At 38.1% G+C, this 26,977-nt stretch overlaps 2 protein-coding genes across 3 annotated transcripts; one reads left to right on the top strand and one right to left on the bottom strand.

The window, feature by feature from the left end:
- The first annotated feature begins 22 nt into the window (after nt 1–22).
- On the top strand, nt 23–18,221 carry plg (plasminogen). Its single transcript, XM_006793555.3, has 19 exons — nt 23–177; nt 2,109–2,244; nt 3,958–4,064; nt 4,362–4,476; nt 4,561–4,700; nt 4,924–5,044; nt 5,149–5,267; nt 6,311–6,473; nt 7,353–7,477; nt 7,575–7,734; nt 8,706–8,887; nt 8,991–9,139; nt 9,239–9,332; nt 12,024–12,138; nt 12,743–12,817; nt 12,917–13,057; nt 15,658–15,764; nt 16,513–16,658; nt 17,819–18,221. The coding sequence occupies exons 1-19, from the start codon at nt 129–131 to the stop codon at nt 17,978–17,980; spliced, it is 2,406 nt and encodes an 801-aa protein (XP_006793618.2). The 5' UTR covers nt 23–128; the 3' UTR covers nt 17,981–18,221.
- slc22a2 (solute carrier family 22 member 2) lies at nt 17,970–26,977 on the bottom strand. 2 transcript variants are annotated; one of them, XM_006793556.3, is made up of 12 exons: nt 26,510–26,977; nt 24,361–24,408; nt 24,101–24,204; nt 23,687–23,841; nt 23,281–23,449; nt 21,804–21,918; nt 21,441–21,541; nt 21,149–21,363; nt 20,953–21,061; nt 20,761–20,873; nt 18,633–18,732; nt 17,970–18,302 (listed from the first exon to the last, which is right to left on the bottom strand). In XM_006793556.3, the coding sequence occupies exons 1-12, from the start codon at nt 26,858–26,860 to the stop codon at nt 18,212–18,214; spliced, it is 1,671 nt and encodes a 556-aa protein (XP_006793619.1). In that variant the 5' UTR covers nt 26,861–26,977; the 3' UTR covers nt 17,970–18,211. The 2 variants fall into 2 exon arrangements, 1 of the variants encoding a protein (XP_006793619.1); XR_437010.3 differs by lacking the exon at nt 20,761–20,873 and having other exon boundaries at nt 18,214–18,302.

Consider the following 26,977-nt stretch of genomic DNA (forward strand, 5'->3'; position numbering starts at 1 on the left):
GACAATGATTAACAAGTCATTGAATTGCCCTATTTGTCCCCCCGACATGCTAAAAGAGGCCCAATAATATACCACGAGGTGTCTCTTTGAGTTAGTCGATGATGAACTGCTAGTTTTTGGGTCTCACCATGGGCCTGTACACAGCAGCTTTCCTCCTGGGAGCCTTGATCTCCACTGGTAAGTAGTACAACTACTATAGGGCATGTAAAGATGATTTTTCTGGTTATTTGTTTAGCTCTGTTTTCTTACATTTAAAAGATAAACAAGGGTTTGAGGTCTAAACCCTTACAGCACAGGACAATGACTGACTAACACTGTTTCCTCTTTCAGATGATAAAGAATAAAAATAACTCAGCCAAAGTAGAAAAATATATCCTCATTAGTTAAAACAGGTCTAATCCAAATTAATACAGAATTTGTTTAAATGTGGGTTTTTGGAATAAGATCAGGCAGTGCAATGAAGGGTTTTTTTTCTTACATTTACATTTTGGTTTACATTTAGTTTAAATAATGGAAAACTTTCAAGTGCTAAATTCTTAGAATGCAACAATAACAGTAGTGAATATTTTTTGCTCTCTTTTACATTTCATATGCTAGAAATAACTCAGCCAAATAATAAGCACAGAGCCTCATTTTTTCTAACAGTCGTTGGTCTAAACAGGTCGTGACAGACCACATCAGCACATTCAAAGCTATACTGTTGTTCAAGACTTGAATAATTAATTGAATTTGATAAATGTAAGTTTACATTAAAGTAATTGCAGGTAATTCTGTGTTATTTCATTTATAAAGACTCAAAAAGTTGTGTAATTAGTGTGTAGGATGACTTTGTAATGATTTTGTAGCCTGTACACTGGTTCCTTGTAGTCAGATGACGTAAAATGGATTGTTTGGCTACACGATTTCCCAATAAACCCTCTAATCAGCAACCTTGACTGACTGGACAAAACCTGCTTATTGACAATGAATATATACTCTCTTTTAAAATGTAACATTTGGGTACATAACAAAAAGGACAGTTAGTCATGTTAGATCACTGTTTAGTAATAATATTATTCAGCTGCTGCGCAAGGTGGAAAAGAAAAAAAAAAACATCTAAAATTAAGTCTGACAGCATTTGTATTTTGCTGTTATGAAAACTGCTAGATTTGTAATGAAATGTATCTAATAGCAACAGACGATAAGTTCAATAGCACTCTTGATGTGGGAGTCTAAAGGTGACTTGCACTTTGGGTTTTATATTGATCTAACAAATAAGATATGTTGAGCTTTCGAGATGCTGGTTTTGTTCCCTAACACCCTTATGTTTTCTTGTGTTATTGCTAATTTCCCAAATTTAGCAGATTTCCTAAAATGTGTTCCTAAATGTACTGCATTCATTTTTATGTTAGTTTAATGAGTTAATAGACAAAGATTTAATTTATGTGTCCAACAGAATGATTATATAAAATTCATTCCAACCACACAACTTCCATTTTTCCTTTTACTCCTTTATACACGTAAGTCTAGCTAACACTTCTATGACTCCAGAGTCCACTGCCTACAGCCTATGACAGTGAAAAAGCTTAAATCCCAAAGACCTGACTGAATAATAACTGAATACACAAAAAGGTTTTTAAAATATATTATTTTGTGTTATCTTATTAATAATAATAATAATAATAGTTGTTGTTATTATTAGCTTACATGTGAAACTTAAAACACTGTTGTTTCACATTATCATCACAGACAGTGTTGTAGCAATCACAATAACTCACTCTTTTTAGGGTTGAAAGCAATATTATACTGGGGACTAAAACTAGCACAGACTCTAAGTCCCTGCTTCAAACCAGCACTGTAGGGAAACAAAATGAGCCAAATCATCAGTATACATTAAATGATTAATAAGGTTACCCACCATACATGCAGTCTTACATTTATTTTACACAACAGAAAGATCATCGAGATACAAATAGAATATAATAGAATAGATAGATTCTTTTGTTTTATATTTAAAAAAATGAAATGTGAAGTCAGGTTTTACTCATCTTTGAGCCACACAACAAAGAAAACATTGATAAATGGTGTAACTGATTTTTTGGGTTTTTTTTGGATGTGATTGATTGCAGTTGGTGGCAATGACGTGGAAGGCTACTCCAAAACTGAAGGTGCATGGATTCTCTCACTGAATAAACGAGTGTATTCAGTTAACACTGTGGCTGAGTGTGCCACCAAATGTAACACTGAAACATCTTTCACATGCAAGTAAGTTCACATCTCATTTCGTTCTGTGGATCAAAATGCTGCATATATACAGAATGGTATGTATATGCAAATACATTTTTTTTTCCAGTTTTAGCTCCTACTCCTGCCATTATCCATAGGGCTGCATTTTACCCTCCACATCTGCTCCAGTTGTTCCTTTAGCTCCTGGTGGTTTTCAGTTTTCTTGTGCTTCTTCTTCCTGATGTTGCTCTGCACTGGGATTGCCACATCTATCACAACTGTTCCTCATCATCATCTATCTTCAGCTGTATTTGTGGATGCTCCATGATTCAGGTTGTGGCTCTGACACTCATTGATCGTTACACTCTTTCCACTGCTTGTAGAACCTGAAGGTGCCTCACAATGCAAGGTGGACACCCCCATGCACTGTGAGGAGTTTTTGTTTCTTGACATCAGCTGCATCTATTGCCTTGTGTGGCCAGTGTATTTTTCACCCTGTGGATCTGATGACCAGTAAGCCTTATGTGTTTTTGACTGGGATCTTATTCCTACCATTATGCCTTGTACAGTGCACGCACTCTAATATGGTTGTGTGAAGAATTGAGTTTGTAGGTTGTCAATCCAGTTCAGGGTGGTCTGCTTAGTTGTAAAGTCCTGTAGCGCAGCTCTATAGACCAGGAGCTGATGCTTCTGCTGTCAGTTGCTATTTTCAATGCCTTTCTGAGCTATTCTTGTGTATTGACTCATGTTTCTACTCAGTTTAGTTGCTATGATGCTTGAGAGGAGCTTCCGTGTTTCTATGGAAGGTTGCTGTGGTCTGGTGTTACTGTAGGTCCACCAGCCACTTGGCATTGGTGTGGTGTGGCACCTCTTTCTCACAGATGTTCTTTCAGTATTGTTCAGTTTCAACTCTGGGTGGGTCTGGCCATTTATTCACTTGGCAGCTGCTTCTCTAATAGATCTCTAGTTGCCAAAGCCACAAGCCTTTGTTTGACAGTTTCTAGAGCCTTAGTTATGGACATCTTGCTGTCCCTCTTATTCATTCAAGGCTTGTCTCTCATGACAGTCTTCTTAACCTCACTTTACTGGCTAACATTTGTCTGGACTTCCTTGTAGACTTCCTCTACTTGCATCCTTGATCTTATATGCAGGTGCTTCTAAGATTACTGTGGCAGTGGATATGAGCTCATCATCCCCATAATCAGTGATGCTGATGGTGGGGATGGGGTATAAAGCAATGTCATAACATCACATCTGCAAGCATCTCCTCTGATGGGACTGTTAACCAGGAGACTCGTGCTTTTGCTTGGGTGGCTACCTTGGCTACATATTTTCTCAATTCAGTAGATGCATCTGCCGTTGCAGGTGGCTGGGCACCATTTAGTTTGGATTCACTGCTCTCTTCTACGAGGGTTGGCTCAATATTTTCACACTGCTCACTGCTGTTCCCATTGTACTGTAGACTCTGGATCTCAAGATTTGATAACAGCTTCTCTTGATGTTATTAAACTGAGCAACTTGGTGCTTCTTGGTTAGTGTCAGTATTGGCTTTCTCCTCATCCATAGTTCCCACACGAGCTGCATAATCCCTCTTAGTGGGTTAGATGTCATAATAGGTTTCTATTAATACCATGTTATCAATCCTTGTCCATGTATGTTCCAGTGGCCACCTCAACTCCTAATGTGTACTTAACTTAGATTTGTATAGCAACTTGCAAGAAACCAAACAACACCTCATTTTTTTCCACACAGGTCTTTTATCTATGTTGAAAAGGACCAAGAGTGTTTGACAACAGCAGCAAACTCTAAAACAGTCAGTGTCTTTCGCAGAAGCAGCACAGCTTTATATGAAAAAAATGGTAATGATCCTAATTTTTCTCTATGACTAACACTAAAGCTTCTGTTTTCATGTTGTCCTTTCTGTCAGCTACAGTGACAAGTCTTTTCTAGTTTACATGTTTTTTGTTTCCAATGCTTTTTGGTGACATTGTAGTTAATATTATAAACACAGTAGAGGACTGAAAGTTAAACACTGCTGCAATTTAATTTAGTTTCATAAAACATCACAGAACTCAGATCAGATACATTTTTTTACTATAGATAATGCGTGATAAACATCAATAAATCTATTTCTAGTCTTTTCTTTTCTTTTCTAGCATATCTTCTGGAGTGTGTAAATGGAATAGGAAGAGATTACAGAGGAACAAAGTCCAGAACAAACTCAGGAAAGATCTGTCAAAGATGGGACTCAAGCTACCCACACAGGCCAAAGTATGTGTTTGCATTTGATTTTACATCATCATTTCATATCCGTCTATAGCTTTGTGAAATTTGTCCTTAATGTTTCTGCTGCAGTTTCACGCCGCAGAGCAACCCACTAGCAGATCTGGACTCCAATTTCTGCAGAAACCCTGATGGGGACAGCAATGGACCGTGGTGTTACACTACTGAAGCTAACACCCGCTGGGAGCACTGCAACATACCCAACTGCTCTGGTAAGATTCATAAATCTCTGTGTTTGTTTTGTTTTGTTTTATTTCGCCAACATACATGTCTAATTGTCCTCTAGCAGCCATTTCTCTTTCAACAATCGCCATTTGTAGCTAATATGTGCAATCTAGGCACTACACAATGTTCTGAAATACTGATATGCAATATGGAAGAATGGTAATTATCATGCTATGATATTTCAGATAAATCAGTGTTTTTCCTTCACAGAGGAATGTATGGTCTGCAATGGTGAGAATTACAGAGGAAAAATCTCCACCACTGAAAATGGCTTCACCTGCCAACACTGGGACTCCCAGAAACCTCACAACCATGGCTACAATCCTAGCACGTAAGACAACATGAGCAACACTTCAGTGAGCTTGTTGTGGACATTGAAAACATTTTCCAGAAGCTACGCTAAAGCTTAAATACTTCTGCTTATGCTTTGTTGAGTCTTCCACAAAAGTATCTGGAGGAGAACTACTGCAGAAACCCAGATGGAGATCCCCGACCATGGTGCTTCACCACTAGCTCATCCAAACGATGGGACTTCTGCTCCATACCGCGCTGTAGTAAGTCCTCACGTTTAATGAGGATAAGAATTTCACAATATTGGAAAATTTGGTGCACCACTGATGTTTGTTGCCAGACCCCACAGATCTCTATTGCATTGACATTTCACAAATGGACTGGTTCTTATATAGCGCTTTTCTACTCTTTCTGAGCACTCAAAGCGCTGTACACAACTTTTACATTCACCCATTCACACCAGCACATTTTTCTAAGTGCTTTCTAAGGTAACATTCACACACACATTCATACTCCGATGGATGCATCGGAGAGCAATTTGGGGTTAGTATCTTGCCCAAGGATATTTGGCATGCAGACTGGGGAAGCCAGGGATCGAACCACCAACCTTCCGATCAGTAGATGACCTGCTCTACCACCTGAGCTACAGCCACCCCGTAAATGTCAATGCAAACCCTGTTTAACCCCATTTCCTGTACAGAACCAATCAAAACTGGCTCTATATACATCCATTCGCTTCCGCTTATCCTTTTCAGGGTCGCGGGGGGGCGCTGGAGCCTATCCCAGCTGTCATAGGGCGCGAGGCGGGGTACACCCTGGACAGGTCGCCAGTCTGTCGCAGGGCCAACACACAGGGACAGACAACCATTCGCACTCACTTTCATTCACACATTCACACCTAGTGACAATTTGGATTATCCAATTAACCTATCCCCTCAGAAAATCAATTTAAATACAACTGAAATTTCCACCATTTAATAGTGGTTTCCTTCTTTGATGCAAGCCTCAAATGCACCTGCAGTTTCTAGACAACAATGTAAACAAAGCATTCAGAAATCCATGTTGAATGAATATTTCTGTTCAAAGCAACATCACCCACTGCAAGAACCCACCAGCTTTAAAAGTACAAGTCAATGGAAATATAACAGAAAAAGAATTGAAATATGTAAAAACAATAAACCTTTTTTATAGCATCTTTCAGAATCGAGTTTAAAACATGCTTTTTACAGATAATAAAGAGAGTGCAGATGTTTGACATCTTTTTTTATGACTTCTCTATACAATCCATCTTGTCTTCTTTTCTCAGCTACTGAACCTCCCACCATCATCCCAGAGGTGGACTGTGTCACCAATGAAGGTTTAGCATACCGAGGAACAATTGCTGTTACGGAGACTGGCAAAACGTGCCAGAGCTGGTCGGCTCAGACGCCACAAATACACAACCGAACTCCACAAAACTATCCTTGCAAGTAAGAGCTGAACCTGAAACCAGTGTCAGCCTGATTTAATATGGTGAACAAAATATTAGTGGCACAGTTCAACTTTTTCATTAATAGCTTTTAGATCTATTGTAGAACTTCATGATCCACATGATAAAGGTAGAAAATGAGAGAGAAGAGGGCAGTAAGTGAATAAGGAAGTGCAGAGAAATAGAAACAAAGAAATGATGGTATGAAAGAGGATAAAGAGTGGAAAGGCATTTAGTCCAGATATCTATTGAGGTATGGAGAGGCCTAGGGAGAGAAGGCAGATTAGTTTTTAACCAGATTGTTTAACTCAAATGATCGAGAGTAAAAGGATGCCTGAGGAATGGAGAAGAGGTTTACTGGTACTAATTTTTAAGAACAAGGACTATGGGCAGAGCTGTAGCAGCTGTAGCGGCGCAAGGTTGATCAGCCATTTCATGAAGCTATGGGAAAGGGCTAGGTTAAGAAGAAGAGAGTCGAGGATCAGTCTGCAGCAGTATGGCTTCATGCTGTGAAAGAGCACTGTGAATGTGATGTTGCTACAGAAAGCATGCTGCTGAGAGAGGAACAGTCATCCTGTATATCAAATACTCAGCACTGTCTCCAAATTTCTGAAAACAAAGTTAAAAACTTGAACTTTAAAATTAATTTTTGTATTATTTCTTTTGTCAGTGTAAACAATCCACCATTGACAAACTGAGATGGTTTGAACTGTGGAGTATGACCACTGTGCTTGTACCAAAAAGAAAAAAAAAGAAGAATGTCTATTGTTGACTCTTACTCAATAACCTGTTTTTGGTTTAAGGACCCTGGTAAAAGTATCACATGAAATCTGAAAGATGATCGCGCATTTTTGTGTTTTTCTGTGTTTATCTTTGTCAGAGGTCTAGACAATAACTACTGTCGCAACCCTGACAATGAAAGGAGGCCCTGGTGCTACACAACTGACCCTGACACTCGCTGGGAGTACTGCAATGTGACACGGTGTGGGAATGAAGCTGCAGCAGGTATAATATTAGTCAACTTATTCCTTCTTTTAAAGTCAGCTTCATCTTCTCAAAATGTAGCCAGGAATGTTCTTCCTTTCTTTACCTTTTGCTGCAGATGATCCAGTGATCCCCCCAGATGCAGAAAATTGCTATGAAGGGAATGGTTCCAATTATCGGGGCATAACATCAGAGACCATCAGTGGGAAAAAATGTCAGAGATGGAGCTCCATGACTCCTCACAGACATGAGAAAACTCCAGAGGCCTTCCCAAATGCGTAAGGATCAATTACATTTTATACACAGCAGAATTTTATACAGGCAGAAGAGCGTCCTGACATTTTTGAGAAACCTACTGCATAATGACAAAACAATCCACAATTTGTCTAGAGATTAATTATTGTACTTTACTTGGACTTTTGGGAGAGGAATGATAAGGATTCTAGCTACTCAATAGCCCTGGGTTTTCTTTGGCAAAATTTTCATTTCTTGATGCACAAAATGTTGGTGAAATCTCTCATTTCCAGATGTGCAAGGTGCCAATTCCATAGGCACTAATTTACCCTGACACCATCAGAAATGCAGGCCTTTGAACTGAGTGCTGATAACAAACCGGGAGGTCCCTTATCTGGCCTTGCCTTTTATAAACATGGATTCTCCAGATTCTCTAAATATTTTGATGATGTTATCTACTATAGATGATGAAATATTGAAAGTCTTCACAATTTTACTCAAGGAATATTATTCTTAAGTTGTGCCACAATTTCTACCACTTGCTTTTCCATGTTGCTCCTGATACATTTGAAGTGAGTTGTTGATATGTTTCACGAAATAGAAAAATGTCTCAGTTTAAATATTCAGTGTGTTTTCTATGTCCTATTATAAATAAAATATTGAACTTATCTGGATTGGGATTCATTTTTGCAAATCATTTTGTTCTGTTTATCTTTAATTTTATAACTTTTCTTTTCAACCTTTTTTCTTCAACTTACTTAAGAACCATAGACAAAACTGTCCTGGACACCTACGGTGTTGTAGGTCAAAATATGACAAATACTCGTAAAAAAAAGTAGCAGCTAGAAAGGCTACAAAGGCTAATATTTGTTCTAAGGATGATGTGCCAGTTGATTTGTTATATGATAAATGAGCCAGCAGAGATTTATAGTCCTCCTGAGGTTTGACTCCAGGAGAAAAAAGTACCTTGTTTTGTGGGTCGATATCCTAATGTTCCAGATCTACCTTTCAACAGAGACCTCAGTAGAAATTGGTGCAGGAACCCTGATGGAGATCAAGCTCCTTGGTGTTACACTACAGACCCCACAGTTCGCTGGGAGTACTGCAACTTGGAGAAATGCCCTTCAAAACCTTCAGGAACCACTCGTCCTCAACCACAGGAGCCCTCCACTAACACCCAGACACCAGCAGAAAGAGGTAAATCAACTTTTTTAAAAATGTGGATTTGCCAACATTTTGCTTGCTTGTCAGTTTTTTTGTCAGTTCTTTCACTTTTCCTGGTTCTCTGCTGCTGTTTTAGACTGCAAGATTGGAAATGGAGAAACATACCGAGGTCCAACTTCTGTTACTGTGCTGGGTGTGACCTGCCAGGCGTGGCGCGCTCAGACTCCTCACGAACACAGCAGCTTCACTCCAGAGACTCATGCCAACAAAGGTCTGGAAGGCAATGTAAGTGTGTGGGTGTTGCTATATAAACACTTTGGGGAAAGGGCAGAACTCTTTGTTTTTTCTCTAGCCATCTAACTCTCCCCCTCTGTCCACTCTCAGAGCTGCAGAAACCCAGACGGTGATGTGAATGGACCATGGTGCTACACTACAGACAGAAACAAAAAATGGGACTACTGCCAGATCTCCGACTGTGGTTTGTATATTCAGTATTCAGTATATTTTATTTGTATTTGCAATAATACTCCATCACTGTGACTCTACAGTAGCTCAGTCACAACTACAGACTGCAGTGATAACCAGTGTTGGGCAAGTTAGAATAGAATAGAATAGAATAGAATAGCTTTTTATTGTCACTGTTACAAGAACAATGAAAGGCAGTTTGGCATCTCTCCATGTGTGTGGAGTACACAATAGCGTTAGTATTTACACAATAACAGACAAATTTACATTTACATAAGAAAGATATGTACAAGTTATACATGCACCTGCAAACATACACGCACATACAGTGGCTTGCAAAAGTATTCGTCCCCCTTGAACTTTTCCACATTTTGTCACATTACAGCCACAAACATGAATCAATTTTATTGGAAGTCCACGTGAAAGACCAACACAAAGTGGTGTACACGTGAGAAGTGGAACGAAAATCATAGATGATTCCAAACATAAACTGCTATTATTGCGTTTGCTGTGAGCTCTCTCGGCAATTAGAAGGGTCTACACTGAACCATCATGTATTCTATGTCCGGGCAGCAGTGGACGACTTTAACTGTGTTGTTGGTGCACCAGTTATTGTTTACAAACACTAGCAGACCTCCTCTGCGTTTCTTACCGGACTCTTTGTTCCTGTACACTCTGAACGTAGCGTGGCCCGCTAGCTCAATCGCAGTGTCTGGGGTAAAAGAGTCCAGCCAAGTCTCTGTGATGATCATAACACAGTAATCAGACAGCCTGAGGTGATCCACAGTCGTAGCTCATCCATCTTGTTATTTAGTGACCATGAGTTGGTGAGGAAGAGACTCGGAATAGCCGGCCTGTGTGGGTTAGCACGTAGCCTAGCCTTCAGTCCAGCTCTCTTCCCTCTCTTCTGTTTCCTGTGCCTCCGTCGCCTACGCCACTTCAGCGGTGGTATGGTGAAATTAGAGTCGGTGACCCTCCAGATCTCAGGGGGAATTGAGTCCCAGTCATGCATATCGGAGTAAAAGTGAAACAAAAATACACAAAATAAAAAGAAAACCGCTAAGTTGAGTAGAGCGCCGGGCCACTGCGACTGCTCGCGCCGCCATCTTAAAACATAAAGTTACTTTGAAAAAGTAATTCATTATAGTTACTAGTTACTTCTTCAAAAAAAGTAACTGAGTTAGTAACTGAGTTACAAAATTCTAAAAGTAATTAATTACTTGAAAAGTAACTATTGTGTAACTTAAAAAAAAATGTTTAACCCTCTGGGGTCCAGGGTATAATTGGCCATTTTAACCACTTTTGATTTTACCTCTACATTTCACCTTTAAAAACTATTTACTTTGCCTTGTTTGGTCCCATTCTTTTCAGCACAACCTCACGTGTCTCAGTTATGTTTTCATTTTAAAAGTTTTTAAAGTTGTTATTATTATTATTATTATTATTATTATTATTATTATTATTATTTACTGTAACAACCACAAACATGTTTAATGAATCATATTTCATAACTTTAAATATAAAGATTAATTGTCAATTTTAAAATCCTATGCACAAGTTTTTACAAACAGTAAAAACAGTTATTTGCAGCCATTTAGCTTTTACCCTCTTTTTATAACCATTTCAAACTATTTACATAACAATCAGGCGTTCTGCATTCAATAAGATGCCACACAAATTATTTGTGCCACTCCTAAAAAATAAATTCTGTCCACTATAAAGGAGAACATCACAGCCTGATACCTGCAGACAGCAGTCACCTCATTGTTCTGACACACAACACAAATCTATCCACAACACTACACACTCCAAATATGCTAAATGTCACAAATCTCTCACATCTCAAAACTCGTTCTCTCTCTCTCTCTTGTCCCCCTCTTCCTAAACAACCAAATGTCATGTTGCCATATCCGTTTTTGATTGAAAAATGCACCATGTCGACCAATCAACACAAAAGAGCAGGTTTTTTTGTTTTTTTGTTTTTTTGTTTTGGTCATAAGCACAGAGTGCTTGCTAGCTCTGTCCTTAGACAGTAAACGTGAAGAAACTATTCAGGAAAAACGCTGCGTATATTGTTTATCATGACTCTGGTTTTACGTGGCCTATCAACATAATTAAAAACAGGTATATATCACCTTGTTGCTTTGTCATCTTGAAGTGGTCATTTGATTGGCTTACCACAGCTACTTTATTCTTCCTCAGTGAAACACCTGCTTAGCTCCAGGTGTACCAAAAAGTGATCGTCGAGCAGAAAGTGATTGCCGTCCGCAGGAGCGCGCGGAGCTGCTTAAAGCTGTAGCGCCCAGATTACTTATGTAGACAGCTACTTCCGTGCAACTGATATAAGGTGCGGTAAGCTGAACACAGCTTCAACCGTCTGTTTGTTGAAAAATAGTAATGCGACCGCACTGCATTTTGTTGTTAGTAACGGTAACAGTGTTGTAACAATAGAAATAGTAATTAGTTCGTTTACTCGTTACTGAAAAAAGTAACGCTGTTAGTAACGCCGTTATTCCCATCACTGGTAATAACTCTTGTCAACTCTTTCAGTTTCAACAGAATTTCTTTTTGTCCGTTCAATTTTCCTGTGGCTGACAAGGGACTTCTGTCTATTAATTACTTTCTCAAAACTTGAAGCTAGCTTTGTCTTTTTTTGCTTCACTGGTCTTGTGAGAATTCATGACAATAAATCATTACCTTGCAGCTGGACTGGAATGTGGAACACCAGTTGTCAAACCAAAACGCTGTTTTGGTCGTATTGTCGGCGGCTGTGTATCGAAGCCTCACTCATGGCCCTGGCAAATCAGCCTCCGGACCATGTAAGGATATAACATCAAAGAGTTACATTTTTAAATTATTAAAATTTAAAAATATTAAATTAATTATTTTAATAGAAAAATATACAGAAGGTTTTTTTGTTCGCTTGTTTTTTGTTTAGTTGTTTTTGTTTTTGCTTTTTACCGAGGTATTAGGTCTGACTAATAATAAAAATGAATTATTAAAATTCAGACTAAAAGTAATATATACATGAACTAGTTTTTTTACCATCATTCTGAGACAAGATATTTCTAATTTTAGAGATATTGTGTAAATGTAGGAAGGCAGTCCTACGTATTTGTTTAATGAGTGTGTCAAAAATGACTCCAAGATTCTTCAGTGTTACTGATGGACAAGGTAACAAGATGAAATGTGGTGTTTAACCAAACATGGTGTACCTTGCATGATGAACACAATAACCTTAGATTTAGAAGCAGAAAATTAGAGATGATTTATATCAGTTGTCTGATAATTGTATTTTTGTCAGTTTGACTTTATTTGTCAATTCACTTTTTACTATTGTTGACTCTTAATATCTGTATTTTTTGAAGCAAGCTGTTACAGTTCATCTGTACATTTTGAACTAAATGTCTGTTTTTCTACAAGTACGGGAACCCATTTTTGTGGAGGAACACTGATCCATCCTCAGTGGGTCGTGACTGCTACTCACTGCCTTGAGAGGTCAGAAGAGAGCCACCATTAACACCTGAACCTCAAACTCTGCAATAACTCAAATCCTAAATAATTAGTGCCTATGTTTCTACATGTTATACAATATAGGTCAAGCCGCCCTTCATCCTATAAGGTACTCCTGGGTGTCCACACAGAACTCGCCAATGAGGTATCAAAGCAAGAGAGGAGACTTGAGAAAATAGTGAAGGAACCAAATGGAGCGGACATTGCTTTGCTCAAACTCGAGAGGTCAGTATGGGTCTAATTATCCCTGATCAACTACAAATAGAAATTGTGTTAAATACTACAGCAATTGGAAAACTGGATCAGTCAAATTCATCCATAAATTTGGTCACTGGACACAACATATATAACTGTAAGCATGTAAGCATAACTGTAGAAACAGAATAGTCCAAGATTATTTAATGATTAAATGTCATAATGTGACATGTGCAATATCTCAGTCTTTCCTTATTCTGTGCAATTACCATCCCACATTACAGCCACAAACATGAATCAATTTGATTGGAATTCCACATGAAAGACCAATACAAAGTGGTGTACACGTGAGAAGTGGAACGATGATCATACATGATTCCAAACATCTTTTACAAATAAATAACTGCAAAGTGGGGTGTGCGTAATTATTCAGCCCCCTGAGTCAATACTTTGTAGAACCACCTTTTGCTGCATTTACAGCTGCCAGTCTTTTAGGGTATGTCTCTACCAGCTTTGCACACCTACAGACTGAAATTCATGCCCATTCTTCTTTGCAAAACAGCTCCAGCTCAGTCAGATTAGATGGACAGCGTTTGTGAACAGCAGTTTTCAGATCTTGCCACAGATTCTCGACTGGATTTAGATCTGGACTTTGACTGGGCCATTCTAACACATGGATGTGTTTTGTTTTAAACCATTCCATTGTTGCCCTGGCTTTATGTTTAGGGTGGTTGTCCTGCTGGAAGGTGAACCTCCGCCCCAGTCTCAAGTCTTTTGTAGACTCCAAGAGGTTTTCTTCCAAGATTGCCCTGTATTTGGCTCCATCCATCTTCCCATCAACTCTGACCAGCTTCCCTGTCCCTGCTGAAGAGAAGCCCCCCCAGAGCATGATGCTGCCACCACCATATTTGACAGTGGGGATGGTGTGTTCAGAGTGATGTGCAGTGTTAGTTTTCCGCCACACATGGCGTTTTGCATTTTGGCCAAAAAGTTCCTATTTTCATCTGACCAGAGCACCTTCTTCCATGTTTGCTGTGTCCCCCACATGGCTTGTGGCAAACTGCAAACGGGACTTCTTATGGTTTTCTGTTAACAATGGCTTTCTTCTTGCCACTCTTCCATAAAGGCCAACTTTGTGCAGTGCACGACTAATAGTTGTCCTATGGACAGATTCCCCCACCTGAGCTGTAGATCTCTGCAGCTCGTCCAGAGTCACCATGGGCCTCTTGGCCGCATTTCTGATCAGCGCTCTCCTTGTTCGGCCAGTGAGTTTAGGTGGATGGCCTTGTCTTGGTAGGTTTACAGTTGTGCCATACTCCTTCCATTTCTGAATGATCGCTCCGTGGGATGTTCAAGGCTTTGGAAATCTTTTTGTAGCCTAAGCCTGCTTTAAATTTCTCAATAACTTTATCTCTGACCTGTCTAGTGTGTTCTTTGGACTTCATGGTCTTGTTGCTCCCAATATTCTCTTAGACAACCTCTGAGGCCATCACAGAGCAGCTGTATTTGTACTGACATCAGATTACACACAAGTGCACTCTATTTAGTCATTAGCACTCATCAGGCAATGTCTATTGGCAACTGACCGCACTCAGACCAAAGGGGGCTGAATAATTACACACACCCCACTTTGCAGTTATGTATTTGTAAAAGATGTTTGGAATCATGTATGATTTTCGTTCCACTTCTCACGTGTACACCACTTTGTATTGGTCTTTCACGTGGAATTCCAATAAAATTGAGTCATGTTTGTGGCTGTAATGTGACAAAATGTGAAAAAGTTCAAGGGGGCCGAATACTTTTGCAAGCCACTGTATATATATACATATTGCTTTTTCTTCTTTGTGTATTGTTTTCTTTACTTTTGCAACTTAGTGGACCTGCTACCCATTCCCAGTTTGGAATGGGAACTGTGGGTTTCTGTATCTTCTCCTTCTCTTTATACTTTGGAGATATCCCATCACTGGCTGCTTTATTTTTTGGATTTGCACAGAATTCGTGCAATTTTGTATGTAGGACCACATTGCCCATTCATTTGGAAGCTCAGGTGGTTGGATAGCCTTCCCAGCCTTCCCAGTGTAGACTTCAAAGCTGTGAATATAATATAATATTGTTGTGACTTAGAAGAGGCCAAATCTTGTCTCACCACCCATATCCTCTGTGGCTTGGCAGCTGTTGTCCCTGAAATAGAGAAAATATTTGATGGTCTCTCACCGCGCAAGAGGCATCACATCAGTGAAATGTGTACAAATCTTTGCACAAATACATGAAATAAAATATAATTACACACAAACACACTGTCAGCAAAGTCTTCCTCAAAAGTACCCCTTACAGCACAACATTGTGCTGAGGCAATGAAAAGAAAAAGTGGATTTCTATGTACACAAAATTTTAAAAACGTCATAAAATCTAGCAAAAACACGTGTTCATGTGTTTTTGATTTGCTCTTTATGTCACAGTAAATATTATAACTAGGACTCTCTTACCTTCGTACGTCCACCATTTGGTCTTATTGCTATGTGTCAGAAAAGAATACCCCATCTTCATGCTTCATAGTGGCCCCCATATGTTATTGGACTGAAATTTGATGCTTCTCAATGTACGAATATATGTTGTGTGTGCGTTTTCAGGCCTGTGCTAATAAACGACAAAGTACAGCCTGCTTGTCTGCCAGAAAAGGACTACATAGTGCCCAGTGGAACAGAGTGTTATGTTACTGGATGGGGAGAGACTCAAGGTAGGTCACATTTATGTGTGCTATTGTTGTTATTTGTGAGAATTATCTGAATTCCTGATCAATTTGTATAAATAAATACATAAATACAATGCAAAGTGTCTGGTTATGTTGTTTAAACCAATTTTGATCACATGTTTTTGCTTACTAACTCACGATGCATTATAGATAATAAACTTAAAACCACTGAGCAGGTTAATATGAAATACAATCAGGTCTTGTTTTGTAAAATCCTCTGCAAGATGTAATGAAAGCTTTTCACCACAAAGTGTCACTGTTTAACCAGAGCGTTTTTACTTAGCCCAACCAGCACTTTAATCTTCTGATTGAAATAATTTTGTACTCCTACCTTACAGGACAACTTATAAACAATTCTTCTATGTTTAGTTTTAAAAATAAGTTTGATCTTTTAACTATACCCCACATCATTATTATGTACAAATGTTGAGTAAACTCTGGCTTGAATGGTGCTGATACTGTATGTCGGTTTGAAATACAATGCACAGGTGCCTTGGACATAACATTGTAGCTGTTTAATCATTTATAGAATGTTTTCCACTTTGTTCAAACAAAGTAGCTTTTTTAAGACAAAAATTACCTTTAAGGAGACATAAAGACCAGTGCAATAGAACCAACATACAAGAAGTTGATAATAGTATTTGTTTTTATGCAAACAACAGCCACTGTAAATGGTTTAAACATGTCTTATCATAATGACAAGGAGGATAACCGCTGAGAATTGTGTCTGCAGGTACGGGAGGTGACGGCACCCTTAAGGAAGCTGGTTTCCCTGTGATTGAGAATAGGGTCTGCAATCGCCCAGCATACCTGAACGGCAGAGTCAAAGATCATGAGATGTGTGCTGGAAATATCGAGGGAGGAACAGACAGCTGCCAGGTACAATTTTTATTTAATATGTTTACAGTAGAACAGTTCACCATACATGAGAAAAGATTTCATAAAGTTAGAGTACTTTGGATTTAGAAGTTCTTTCAACAATCAACTATTAAACTAACACCAAATTAAAAGTCATTCTAAAATATTAGAAAATTGCAGACTGATAAATTAAAGCTACCAAAATCAAATAATTGCAAATTAAACATTCAAACCAGGAAAAAATTGATTTTACAAACATGTTAAAGTTTTTTGAGTCCTCTGTTATCACACACAGAAAAATGTATCTAATCAACACTAGACAGATGTTTGAACTTCTCTTATCTGTTATGCATGTAAATTTTCCATATTAACAGTAAATATTTAGATGGTTATTTAGATGATTTAAATCGAGATATAAAGAACTGTGATGACAATGAGTGCCTGATGGTTGTTTTAGTAACTGGAATATTGACTAAACATTTCTCTGATACTTGTTTGAATTAAACCTCCACTTATTTGTAGCATTGATTAACCATGGAAAAAGCGACCCAATTTTAAAATTATATTAACATGAATGGGTTTTGTGGCACACTCATGTTATAAGTGATGTTTAGTTCTGGGGTGTCAAACATAAGGCACGGGGGCCAAGATAGTCCTGAAGAAGACTCAAATCCAACCCACTGGACAATGATAGAAAATGTGAAGGCGTGTATCAATTCTGAACTTTTAACTGTAATTTAATAAGACTGCTCACCCCCATTGCCATTCATAGTACACCAACATAATTTACTAACAGGAACAAGTAAATAAGAGGAAAGTTCCTGTTTTGGGGTCTAGAGTAAATTCTGTAATTTTACTAATTTATTATTTTTTCATGTTTTTATTTTATTTTATTGTCTGGCCTGCCTAAAAGGTAAAAGGACTCAAGTCAAATGTGTTAAATAAATCTTACTATCCCACTTTTTCAATGTATATAGTCAACAACAAATACAGTAGATGTGCTGTTTCCAATCCCTTAATTAGTCTTTTGTTATATTTTTTAAATGAGCCACTGGCCAAACAATTCTTCTTTTTTTTTCTCTGTTAGTTTTGCCAGCAGTTAACCTCAACGGCATCAAAAGCAGCTAGTGTGTGAATTGAACAGTAAAATATATGTATATGTGTGTGTTTTCTCCTTGTAGGGTGACAGCGGTGGTCCTCTAGTGTGTTATTCGCAAAACAGGTTTGTCTTGCAGGGTGTCACATCCTGGGGTCTGGGCTGTGCCAATGCCATGAAACCTGGCGTCTACGCTCGAGTGTCTAAGTTTGTGGACTGGATAGATAGAACCATCAAAACCAACTAAACTGCAATGTGGTTATTGAGGATCTTAACATATATACACTGTTCTGCTCTGATATTACAAGCACTGCTGTCTGATGTGGCTACACTATAAACAGCGCATGTTAATGGTTTAAAAAAAAATAAGGACAATGAACAATGAATGAAATTTGGAAAAACAATACTTAAATGAAACAAGGAAATTATACAAATATTAAAAACGTAATTCCTTGTGTTTGGGTGAAATAAAATGTAATCATTCAGTAGTCGTTTCCCTCTTTTTCATCTGATCTTCAGACTTCAGAAGATTCTTCATTTGATGATTTTCTTCTTGGCTCCGCTTTTTCCTGAGAGAAAGAAAACATTTTGACACTACACCTACAAATAATGCATAGTAAATGTCTATTGAGATAAGTTTCCTTATCAGTTACAATGAAACTTTAGTACAGATTTTCTTTGAATTTTACTTAAGTTTTACAAAAAGCAGTGATGAAAAACAAATGCTAATTGTAATGCCTTTAAAAAGTAATATGAACTCAGAAGAAGGATTACTTTACTCATTAATATAACAAGTTATACACAGTGCTCTTCATATGGACCTCTGGACTAATACTTTAGCTGTACTCAGTAAACGGGATTCTGAATGTGTTATGACCGAAAAAACTGGGACATTTTACCAATTAGGGAACTCAATATCATCAATGGTTTCAGGGAGAGGTACTCCTTTGGTTTCAGGAAGTAACAGCACCAAACCTCCAGCTATGATTGCCACAGCACCTGTACCAAAACAAGATGCAGATAATGTCAGTGTAATTGCAAAATTATTTCAATTATTTCCTACAAAAAAAGTTAAAGACTTTTCAATTTCAGATATTGTTCTGTTTTTTAAATCTCTGGTCATAATCACACTTAGGCTACTAAAATATATATTTCTGACTCAAATTGTTGTTGATTAAAAACTAAATAAAAAGCTTTTAACATCTTTGTAATAAATAAAATATCGAATGAATAAACAATTATCACTTTCTAAAACACTCCTATAAAAGCATTAAAGGAACTGGTATCAGTATAAAGCATTTTCTGAGCATTTTAGTTAAACATTAGCTAAAAATATTACATTTAATGAATTACATGAATTATTTACTCCAAAGAATAGTTACACAGGCAGTTAGTAACATTGTATTATACTGTGTGGATGGCTCAAACTCTGGACAGTGGGCACTATAAAATGAACTGAAACTTGTAATTTGTAATTTAACAGATTACTTCCTTTGAATAACCTATAAGATGTTAAATTCTAGTTTACTGCTTCAGGAAACATCCTGAAGTTGTTGTGGAAAAAATAATGGCTAAAATTGGGTGACAAAAACCATTCACAGTCAGCAGCCAGTACAACCATTACTCAAACCTGCAAGGCAAGAACATTATTCTATAAGTGATGTAATTCAACAACACTGTTAGTGTCAAAATATTTTTTGTAATTTCTTTGTAGTTTTACATAAGTAAAAATCCACATTAAGTGATGAAGGGGTTTTACAGCAGCAGTAGACTTTTTTAAAAAAGTTTTAAACATTTTTAAGGACAAATATGGCAAATGGAAACATAGTGATGCTATATTACTACTATATTACTACTTACTACTTTATTCTATAAATAGTGTCACTACTTTGTGAAATTATATCTGATCCATTTGTTTTTCCTTGTTAGGATCTGTTATTAAGAGTACATTATTAACATTTTGTGGATGTTTTTGAAAAGGTAAATCTATGAACTTGATTTGTTACCTTTTAAAACCCAGTTACTAGTTTTATAAAAAAAAATATTAATAGTTGCTATTTAATTTTATTATATTAAATATAGATAAAATATATAATATGTTATTAATTAATTACAACGAACAAAACTACTTTTCTGCCATTTTAAGCTTAACTATTACATTACATGCATGTTTGAATATATCATTAGGTAATTGTGCAGCTTTTATCCATCTAAATGTGTTTTATTTATCATATACATTCTACAGAAGAAATCCTATACAGCCCATACGGAAAATCTCTGACATATTTCCCCCAAATCTTAATTTTAAAATTTTTTATCAGTATTTTTCTGGCAACCCATCGGCAAAGTAATATTATGCTTTTAGGGATTTTGTTTGTTTGGTTTTGTTTTGATTTGAGGGACGTTCTTTGTTGTTCTTGTTCCTCTTTTTTTCTTTCAAGAAAAAAAAGAAAATAACAAACAGCTGAATCTTTATCTAAAATGGGAAAACTCAAGAGATGAAATCCAGACTAAACCTGCTTGTTCAGCTGCATCTGTACTCTTTAATTCTAGTAACATCTATGTGATTTGGTGAGAGTAAACACCTTTAAAGCAAATGTCAAAATAGATACATTTCTCTAACATTAGTTCATCCATCCATCCATTCGCTTCCGCTTATCTTTTTCAGGGTCACGGGGGGCGCTGGAGCCTATCCCAGCTGTCTTAGGCCAAGAGGCGGGGTACACCCTGGACAGGTCGCCAGTCTGTCGCAGGGCTAACACACAGGGACAGACAACCATTTGCACTCACATTCACTCCCGCATTCACATTAGTTGAGCTATGTAAATACATAAAATACAGAATATTTTTTGTACGTATTTTGTCTGTAGATTCATCCTTTTCCAAAATATATTAGTGGCAATGAGCACAGTTCATTCTTAAGAATTCAGCCTGAGAAGACATAAATATGAGGTTTTGCACCTTTCATCTGGTATTTAACCTTTTTTTTTTCATATACATGCTTACTGGTAAACATTATAAACCCACCAAAGATGATGAGTGGCATTTCCAGCCAGATAGCAGCCAGTCTGTACAGCAGGAATGAGGACACAATGCCTCCAACATCACACAGTGTAGAACAAACAGACACTGCCAGGTTCCTGTATTCAGTCAAAATGATGGAGAGATAAACACAATTTCCTGGTTATAACTTCAGCAGGTTATAATTAGTTTCCTCACCTGACAAATGTGGGGTAGAGCTCTGTGTTAACAAACACCACCATCTCAAAGGCCATGGTGATCCCCAACCGACCGATACAGGCAACCGCTGTCTTTAACCAGAACAAGCCTGAGATACACAGGAAGTCAATAACCAATGGGTACCAGGGTGGTGACCATGTCTGTGTTTTCTGTATAGTCTATGCATAAAACTCACTGTCAGGAATGAAAGCAGCAATGAAGCAAGAAGCTCCAGCTACGATATTCGCAGTGGCGAATGGGAGACGCCGGCCAATACGTTCAATGGTGAAGAGGATAAGGAAGGCAGCAGGAAATTCCACCAAGCCAGAAATGAGAAAGTCAATGTAGACGTTTCCTCCTGCTATCCCCAAGCGCATGACGAGGCCTTGATAAACCACAGCACTGGTGAACCTGTGCACAACAAACACAGAGGTTCAGCATCACCTGCATGTAGGCAAAAAACGTGGGTGATTTCAGGCAAGTCTCACCAGTTGAACATGAGGATGAAGGTGTGTTTTCTCATTTTTGGAGTTCTGATTAGGTCCAGCAAAGAGGCAGAGGTAGACTCACCTTCACCATCAGTCAGTGACTGGGAAATAAAAACATGGAAATGTGAGATTAAAGCAGGATTAAAAAGTGTTAATATGATAGGTCTTAATGTTTCCTGTTAGTGGAAATGAAATGTTAGAGAATAGTTTTGGTGATTTTCTTTATCTTTGTCAACAAATTCCATTAAATACTAAAATCAGCAGTAAACTGATAAACATATTTGGTGAATATATTGTTCCTTTAGTCATTGCTATCCATAAACTCTTAAATTGTTCTGTAAGTGAACTATTTAATCGGCCTACCTCCGTATTCTTGGACAGTGTCCTGTGGTTCTCTCTGGCCATGGCTTCAGTGATCTTCAAAGCTTTGGAGGAACGGTTCTGAGAGATGAGCCACCTCGGAGACTCTGGGATAAACCTGAGAAACAAAGAAGTGTCTAAAGGTGCAAGTCTGTAGATAAAAATCTTAACTGAAAAGATTTATACATTATTTAAGTGATGAGGAGCTTTTTAACTCCCTGGAAAGTGACTATGGTAAATATGCAAGGTGAAAATGGTTATTATTATGGAACAAGTAAGTAAACCAGCATATTAAGCTCATAGCTCTTTTGCACATAAATCTATTTAATACTTCAATTTTTTTGTCTCCGTGTATTTATTCATATTTTTATTTTATCTATTTGTACATATTAACCGGCATCTGCGTGTGGACAGCAGAGAAAGAATTTCATTGTACAGAGAGACGCTTTTTCTTTGCACACATGACAATAAACACTTTGAATCTTGAATCTGAAACCACAGCAGGAGAGGAAGAAGTAGTACATCTCTATCCACCTTGCTGACTTCCATAGCCTTACTTCTTGCTTTACTATTTAAAGGCCAGAGTGCTTCCTGCATCAGCACAGAACAAAAGCAATGAGATACATCATATATAAACCATAGTCCCAAAGATAATGGGCAGTTTTCCATTTTCCTTTTACTATAATAAATTTAGTGGAAAAATCTATTTTGATCAAAAAGGGAAACACCATCTTATGCTAGAAGTACTGTAAGTCTTGTTTCCTGATCCAAACTCACATACCACTTTACTAGGTAACCTGCATATATGCCTATTTGTGCAATTATCCAAACAACTTGCAGTAGTGCACAAAATCCTTGATTAGTATCCAATTGATTAGTATCCAAATGTGTGTGCTAGGAAAGCCAAAAACAGGTTTCCACCCTCAAAAATCGCTTTACAATTCCACTATTCATTCACTCTCACATTGACTGACAGAGGCGAGGCTGCCATCTCGCGCCATCGGCCCCTCTGGCCAATGGGCAATATTGATAACACTATTATGTGAAAAAATGACATAGACAAATGTTGGACATTTCTGAACAAGTACAGATCTAAAATTTTTCATAAGAGTGATGAAAAAGTGACTAGTAGCTCATTTCAAGAGAGCATTTTTTCCTGGATGATCACGCCATGTGGACATGGCAGTCCACATGGCGTGATTGGTAGTCCATTGCCTTGCCCCCGACTCCCTAACCCTTACTTGCCTCAGAGATCAGGCAATCAGCATGCTGAACACTGGAATATTCATATATACATATATATGAAGGTGACGCACTGTCATAAATGCCACTGGTCATTTATGAGCGCAAAGGCAGGCACAGACAATTTTTTGTATCAATAAAGTGGTCTGTTTTTGTTTGACATTGTCATGTGTACATGATGACAATGTCAAACAACATTGTGATTTTTTTTTTCCTTTTTGTTTGTTTGGTTTTTTACCAGTAATAACACACGAAGAGCATGTAGGGCAAAGTGAAGGTGACCTGGAGCCAGCGCCAGTCTGTGATAAAGTAGGCGAGCAAAGGAAGGATGAGGAGACCCACGCTGAAGAACATCTGGTACAAGATACCCACTGTTCTCCTGTACTTCACACCAACAATCTCTGTGACTGACAGAGGGACAGGAACAGTATTAAAAGTAAGACAATTTTGTTAGAAACAAAACAATATGACATGCAAAAATAACACAAGTACATAAATTCCACAAATTTAAGCAAATTCTTGCATTATTCACCTAAAAATAATTTGAAAATGTATGATCAAAAGTTAGGCCATGTCATTTCTACACAGTTAGTTATGAAGATGCCTCAGAGCACATCAGTTTCAGAAAACATGGAGATGATTACGCAGCACATATGAGGTCATCCAGCCTCCTTTGACACTGAAGCCAAGGATGGTCCTGAACACAAGGATGGAGATGTAGTTTGGCGCTATAGCCACTGCGATCCCTGCTACTGCATTCAAAATGTTGGACACCAAGAAACTGATCTGCCTGCCAAACCTGCAGAGTGAAATGGAAAATACATCAGGTGGGGATTTGTTGAATGAATATTATTTTGAAAATAATATATTCACACCAGGACACATCAGAGCCACAAGTCTAGCCACAAGAGGCCTGCAGGAGTGCGCCTATTCATACCACACAAACATGCCTTCATGTGTTTCAGGGGTGTTATAGTTATATTTTTCTATAAAACACAGTTGTAATTATATATGTTACCTGGCCAGCACAGTAAACTTGATGGTTGTTGGAGCCTCACCTGTCAGCAAAGTATCCAAAAGCGAAACTGCCAACCAAGAAGCCCACATTGAGAGTAGACTGGAACATGTCCACCAACCATCCATCTGAACACACCAGATTGAACTGAAGAAGGAACAAAGACATTTTTGCATGTCTATATGAAAACTTCCAATTTCACTTACATACCTGCACAGTTTAGTCAATTAATACAGAGACATTTTAGGGAATTCTCTTAAATCTAAAGTAACTTTGTTAAGTTTACGCAAACTGTCTTCTCACCTCTGTGACGAAGGATTTCCTGCCTTCATACTGATACTCCCAGCTTTCCTGAAAGACAAAAAAAGTAAACAGTTAATCCAATACGGACAGTTTAAACACTTCACACAAAGCTTTTCAGTTGTGTTTTTCGGTCATTTGTCTTCCCCAATGGGAACACAGGCTCCAACTGTCAAGGTTTAACTCTGTAAACTGTAAGGTTTCACACTTTTAGAGGCCTTGTCTTGCTTACAACACACAGTTTCTTACCCTTTTCTTGTTGATCCTTGCTGAATACAGTGAGGCAAAAAATATTTAGTCAGCCACCAATTGTACAAGTTCTCCTACTTCAAAAGATGAGAAAGGTCTGTAATTTTCATCATGGGTATACTTCAACTATGAGAGACAAAATCCAGAAAATCTCATTGTCTGATTTTTAAAGAATTTATTTGCAAATTATGGTTGAAAATAAGTATTTGGTCAACAACAAATTTGGTCAATAACAAAAGCTCATCTCAATACTTTTTAATATACCCTTTGTTGGTAATGAAAGAGGTCAAATGTTTTCTGTATGTCTTCACAAGGTTTTCAGACACTGTTGCTGGTATTTTGTCCCATTCCTCCATCCAGATCTCCTCTAGAGCAGTGATGTTTTGGGGATGTTGCTGGGCAACACAGACTTTCAACTCCTTCCAAAGATTTTCTATGGGGTTAAGGTCTGGAGACTGGTTAGGCCACTCAAGAACCTTGAAATGCTTCTTACAAAACCACTTTTTCGTTACCTGGGCACTGTGTTTGGGATCATTGTCACGCTGAAAGACCCAGCCACGCATCATCTGGAATGCCCTTGCTGATGGGATGTTTTCAGTCAAAATCTCATGAAACATGGCCCCATTCATTGTTTTGTTTACATGTTTCAGTCTTCCTGGTCCCTTTGCAGAAAAACAGCCCCAAAGCATGATGTTTCCACCCCCATGCTTCACAGTAGGTATGGTGTTATTTGGGTGAAACTCAGCATTTTTTCTCCTCCAAACATGACAAGTAGAGTTTTTACCAAAAAGTTTCTGTTTTTTTTTTTTTTTTTATCATTTTGTCTCTCATAGTTGAGGTACACCTATGATGAAAATTACAGGCCTCTCTCATCTTTTTAAGTGGTAGAACTTGCACAACTGGTGGCTGACTAAATACTTTTTAGCCCCAGTGTATATGGACAAGGAAAATTGTTTTCTTTGGTTGTATTCTTAATAACTTATTATCTACCCACTATTAAACATTGCCAACTCAGGTGCTACTGAGTAGCATGAATTAAAAGATATGAAGATTAACAGAAAGCAAGAGGTATTCATTCATACTCATAGTGGCATTTTGGAGCCAGCCTCAAGTGTCCATTAGAGGAACTTTAGTATTTGGCACTTTGTTTTCTTCATGGATGACTTTTCTTCAGTCACCAGTGGCTGAAAACTAAAAGAAGTGCACTGGGGGTAGAGTAGGACCTGAGCACAGAACAAGCAAGAACAATGTGTAGAATCTAAAACCATAGTAAATGCCTGTTGCGCTGATTCAAATTATTTTAACGCAGTGCTCAGGGAGATATCTGGTCTCTGATTCATCGGCAGAAGGAAAGCGACGAGTCCTAACATCCAGTCAGGCTCATAAGTAAAAATAGTGTAAACTATCTTCAGCCACAAGGGGTTCTACAACAGATGGTCTGTCCCCCACAGAGTCGTATTATCAACATCATGGAGTCTGTGTGGGACTGATTACATCAAAAGCGACTGAGAGAGCAGAACACAGAACAGCTCTGTGAATTTCTCTAACATGTTGGAACAATCTACCAACCAAAAAACTGTACCTCGAACACTTTATCTTGTGTAAAAGTAGTTAAAGGCTGTTTTGTTTTGTTTTGTTTTGGGTTTTTTTGGCCTTTCCATAATGTCACTGATGAACAAAAATATTAAAAAAACATTTTTAGTCTTCTTTTTGTTTCTACTACCTATAACAGCACTGAATCCATTATTTAATGCTCAAGACTGACATTATTAAACTATAAAACTATAGTTAAATTATAAAACATCACCCATTTATCTACGTAAACTGTGCATATGAAACTATACATGAAACTATATGAAAATTATACATAAACACTGTGAAAAACAGTCATATAGGAACTGACCTTGCATGCTGTAAGTGGGACTCCACTCAGGTCCAGTTCCTGTGTGTCACAGGTCAGCTCTGTGGCATTCCAGTCCACCTCATACTGCTCGCAGGTGCTGTGCTGCACCAGTCCAGAGCTATTGACCAGAGGCACCGTCAGCCTGCGACTGTCTGTCAGGTTCCAGCCGCATGCATGCCTCCTCTCCACCACTGCAGGGTCCCGACACCAATGATCAGGGGTGAAACCCTGGAATACGATGCCGACGTATACCCCTGCAAAAGGCAACGACAAGAGGCAGAGCAGGGCAAAGATTCGCCTCTGACAGCGGCCAAATGACCCGGCCTCTTCCAAGAGGTCATCAAAGGTCATCCTTACTGTCACAAAGTTTAAGAAATCAAGTCAAATCTTGTTCTGTTCAGCAAACCATGGATCAGTGCAAACTATCAGAGTCCCTTCAGGGGTGCTTAGACCTCGTGCACCTCACAC

The sequence above is a fragment of the Neolamprologus brichardi genome, chromosome 15, assembly GCF_056152115.1.
Source record: "Neolamprologus brichardi isolate AB-2024 chromosome 15, ASM5615211v1, whole genome shotgun sequence".
In the NCBI taxonomy this organism is placed as follows: domain Eukaryota; kingdom Metazoa; phylum Chordata; class Actinopteri; order Cichliformes; family Cichlidae; genus Neolamprologus; species Neolamprologus brichardi.

What these genes read in the sequence shown, in the direction of transcription:
- plg (XM_006793555.3), top strand. Translation starts at nt 129, where the DNA reads ATGGGCCTGTACACAGCAGCTTTCCTCCTGGGAGCCTTGATCTCCACT. An exon ending in GAAACATCTTTCACATGCAA is followed by an intron (nt 2,245 to 3,957) that starts GTAAGTTCACAT and finishes TTTTCCACACAG; the next exon opens with GTCTTTTATCTATGTTGAAA. An exon ending in CCAGACACCAGCAGAAAGAG is followed by an intron (nt 8,888 to 8,990) that starts GTAAATCAACTT and finishes CTGCTGTTTTAG; the next exon opens with ACTGCAAGATTGGAAATGGA.
- slc22a2 (XM_006793556.3), bottom strand. Translation starts at nt 26,860, where the DNA reads ATGACCTTTGATGACCTCTTGGAAGAGGCCGGGTCATTTGGCCGCTGT. An exon ending in TTTGGATACTTTGCTGACAG is followed by an intron (nt 23,842 to 24,100) that starts GTGAGGCTCCAA and finishes TTCACTCTGCAG; the next exon opens with GTTTGGCAGGCAGATCAGTT. An exon ending in CTCTACCCCACATTTGTCAG is followed by an intron (nt 20,874 to 20,952) that starts GTGAGGAAACTA and finishes GACTGAATACAG; the next exon opens with GAACCTGGCAGTGTCTGTTT.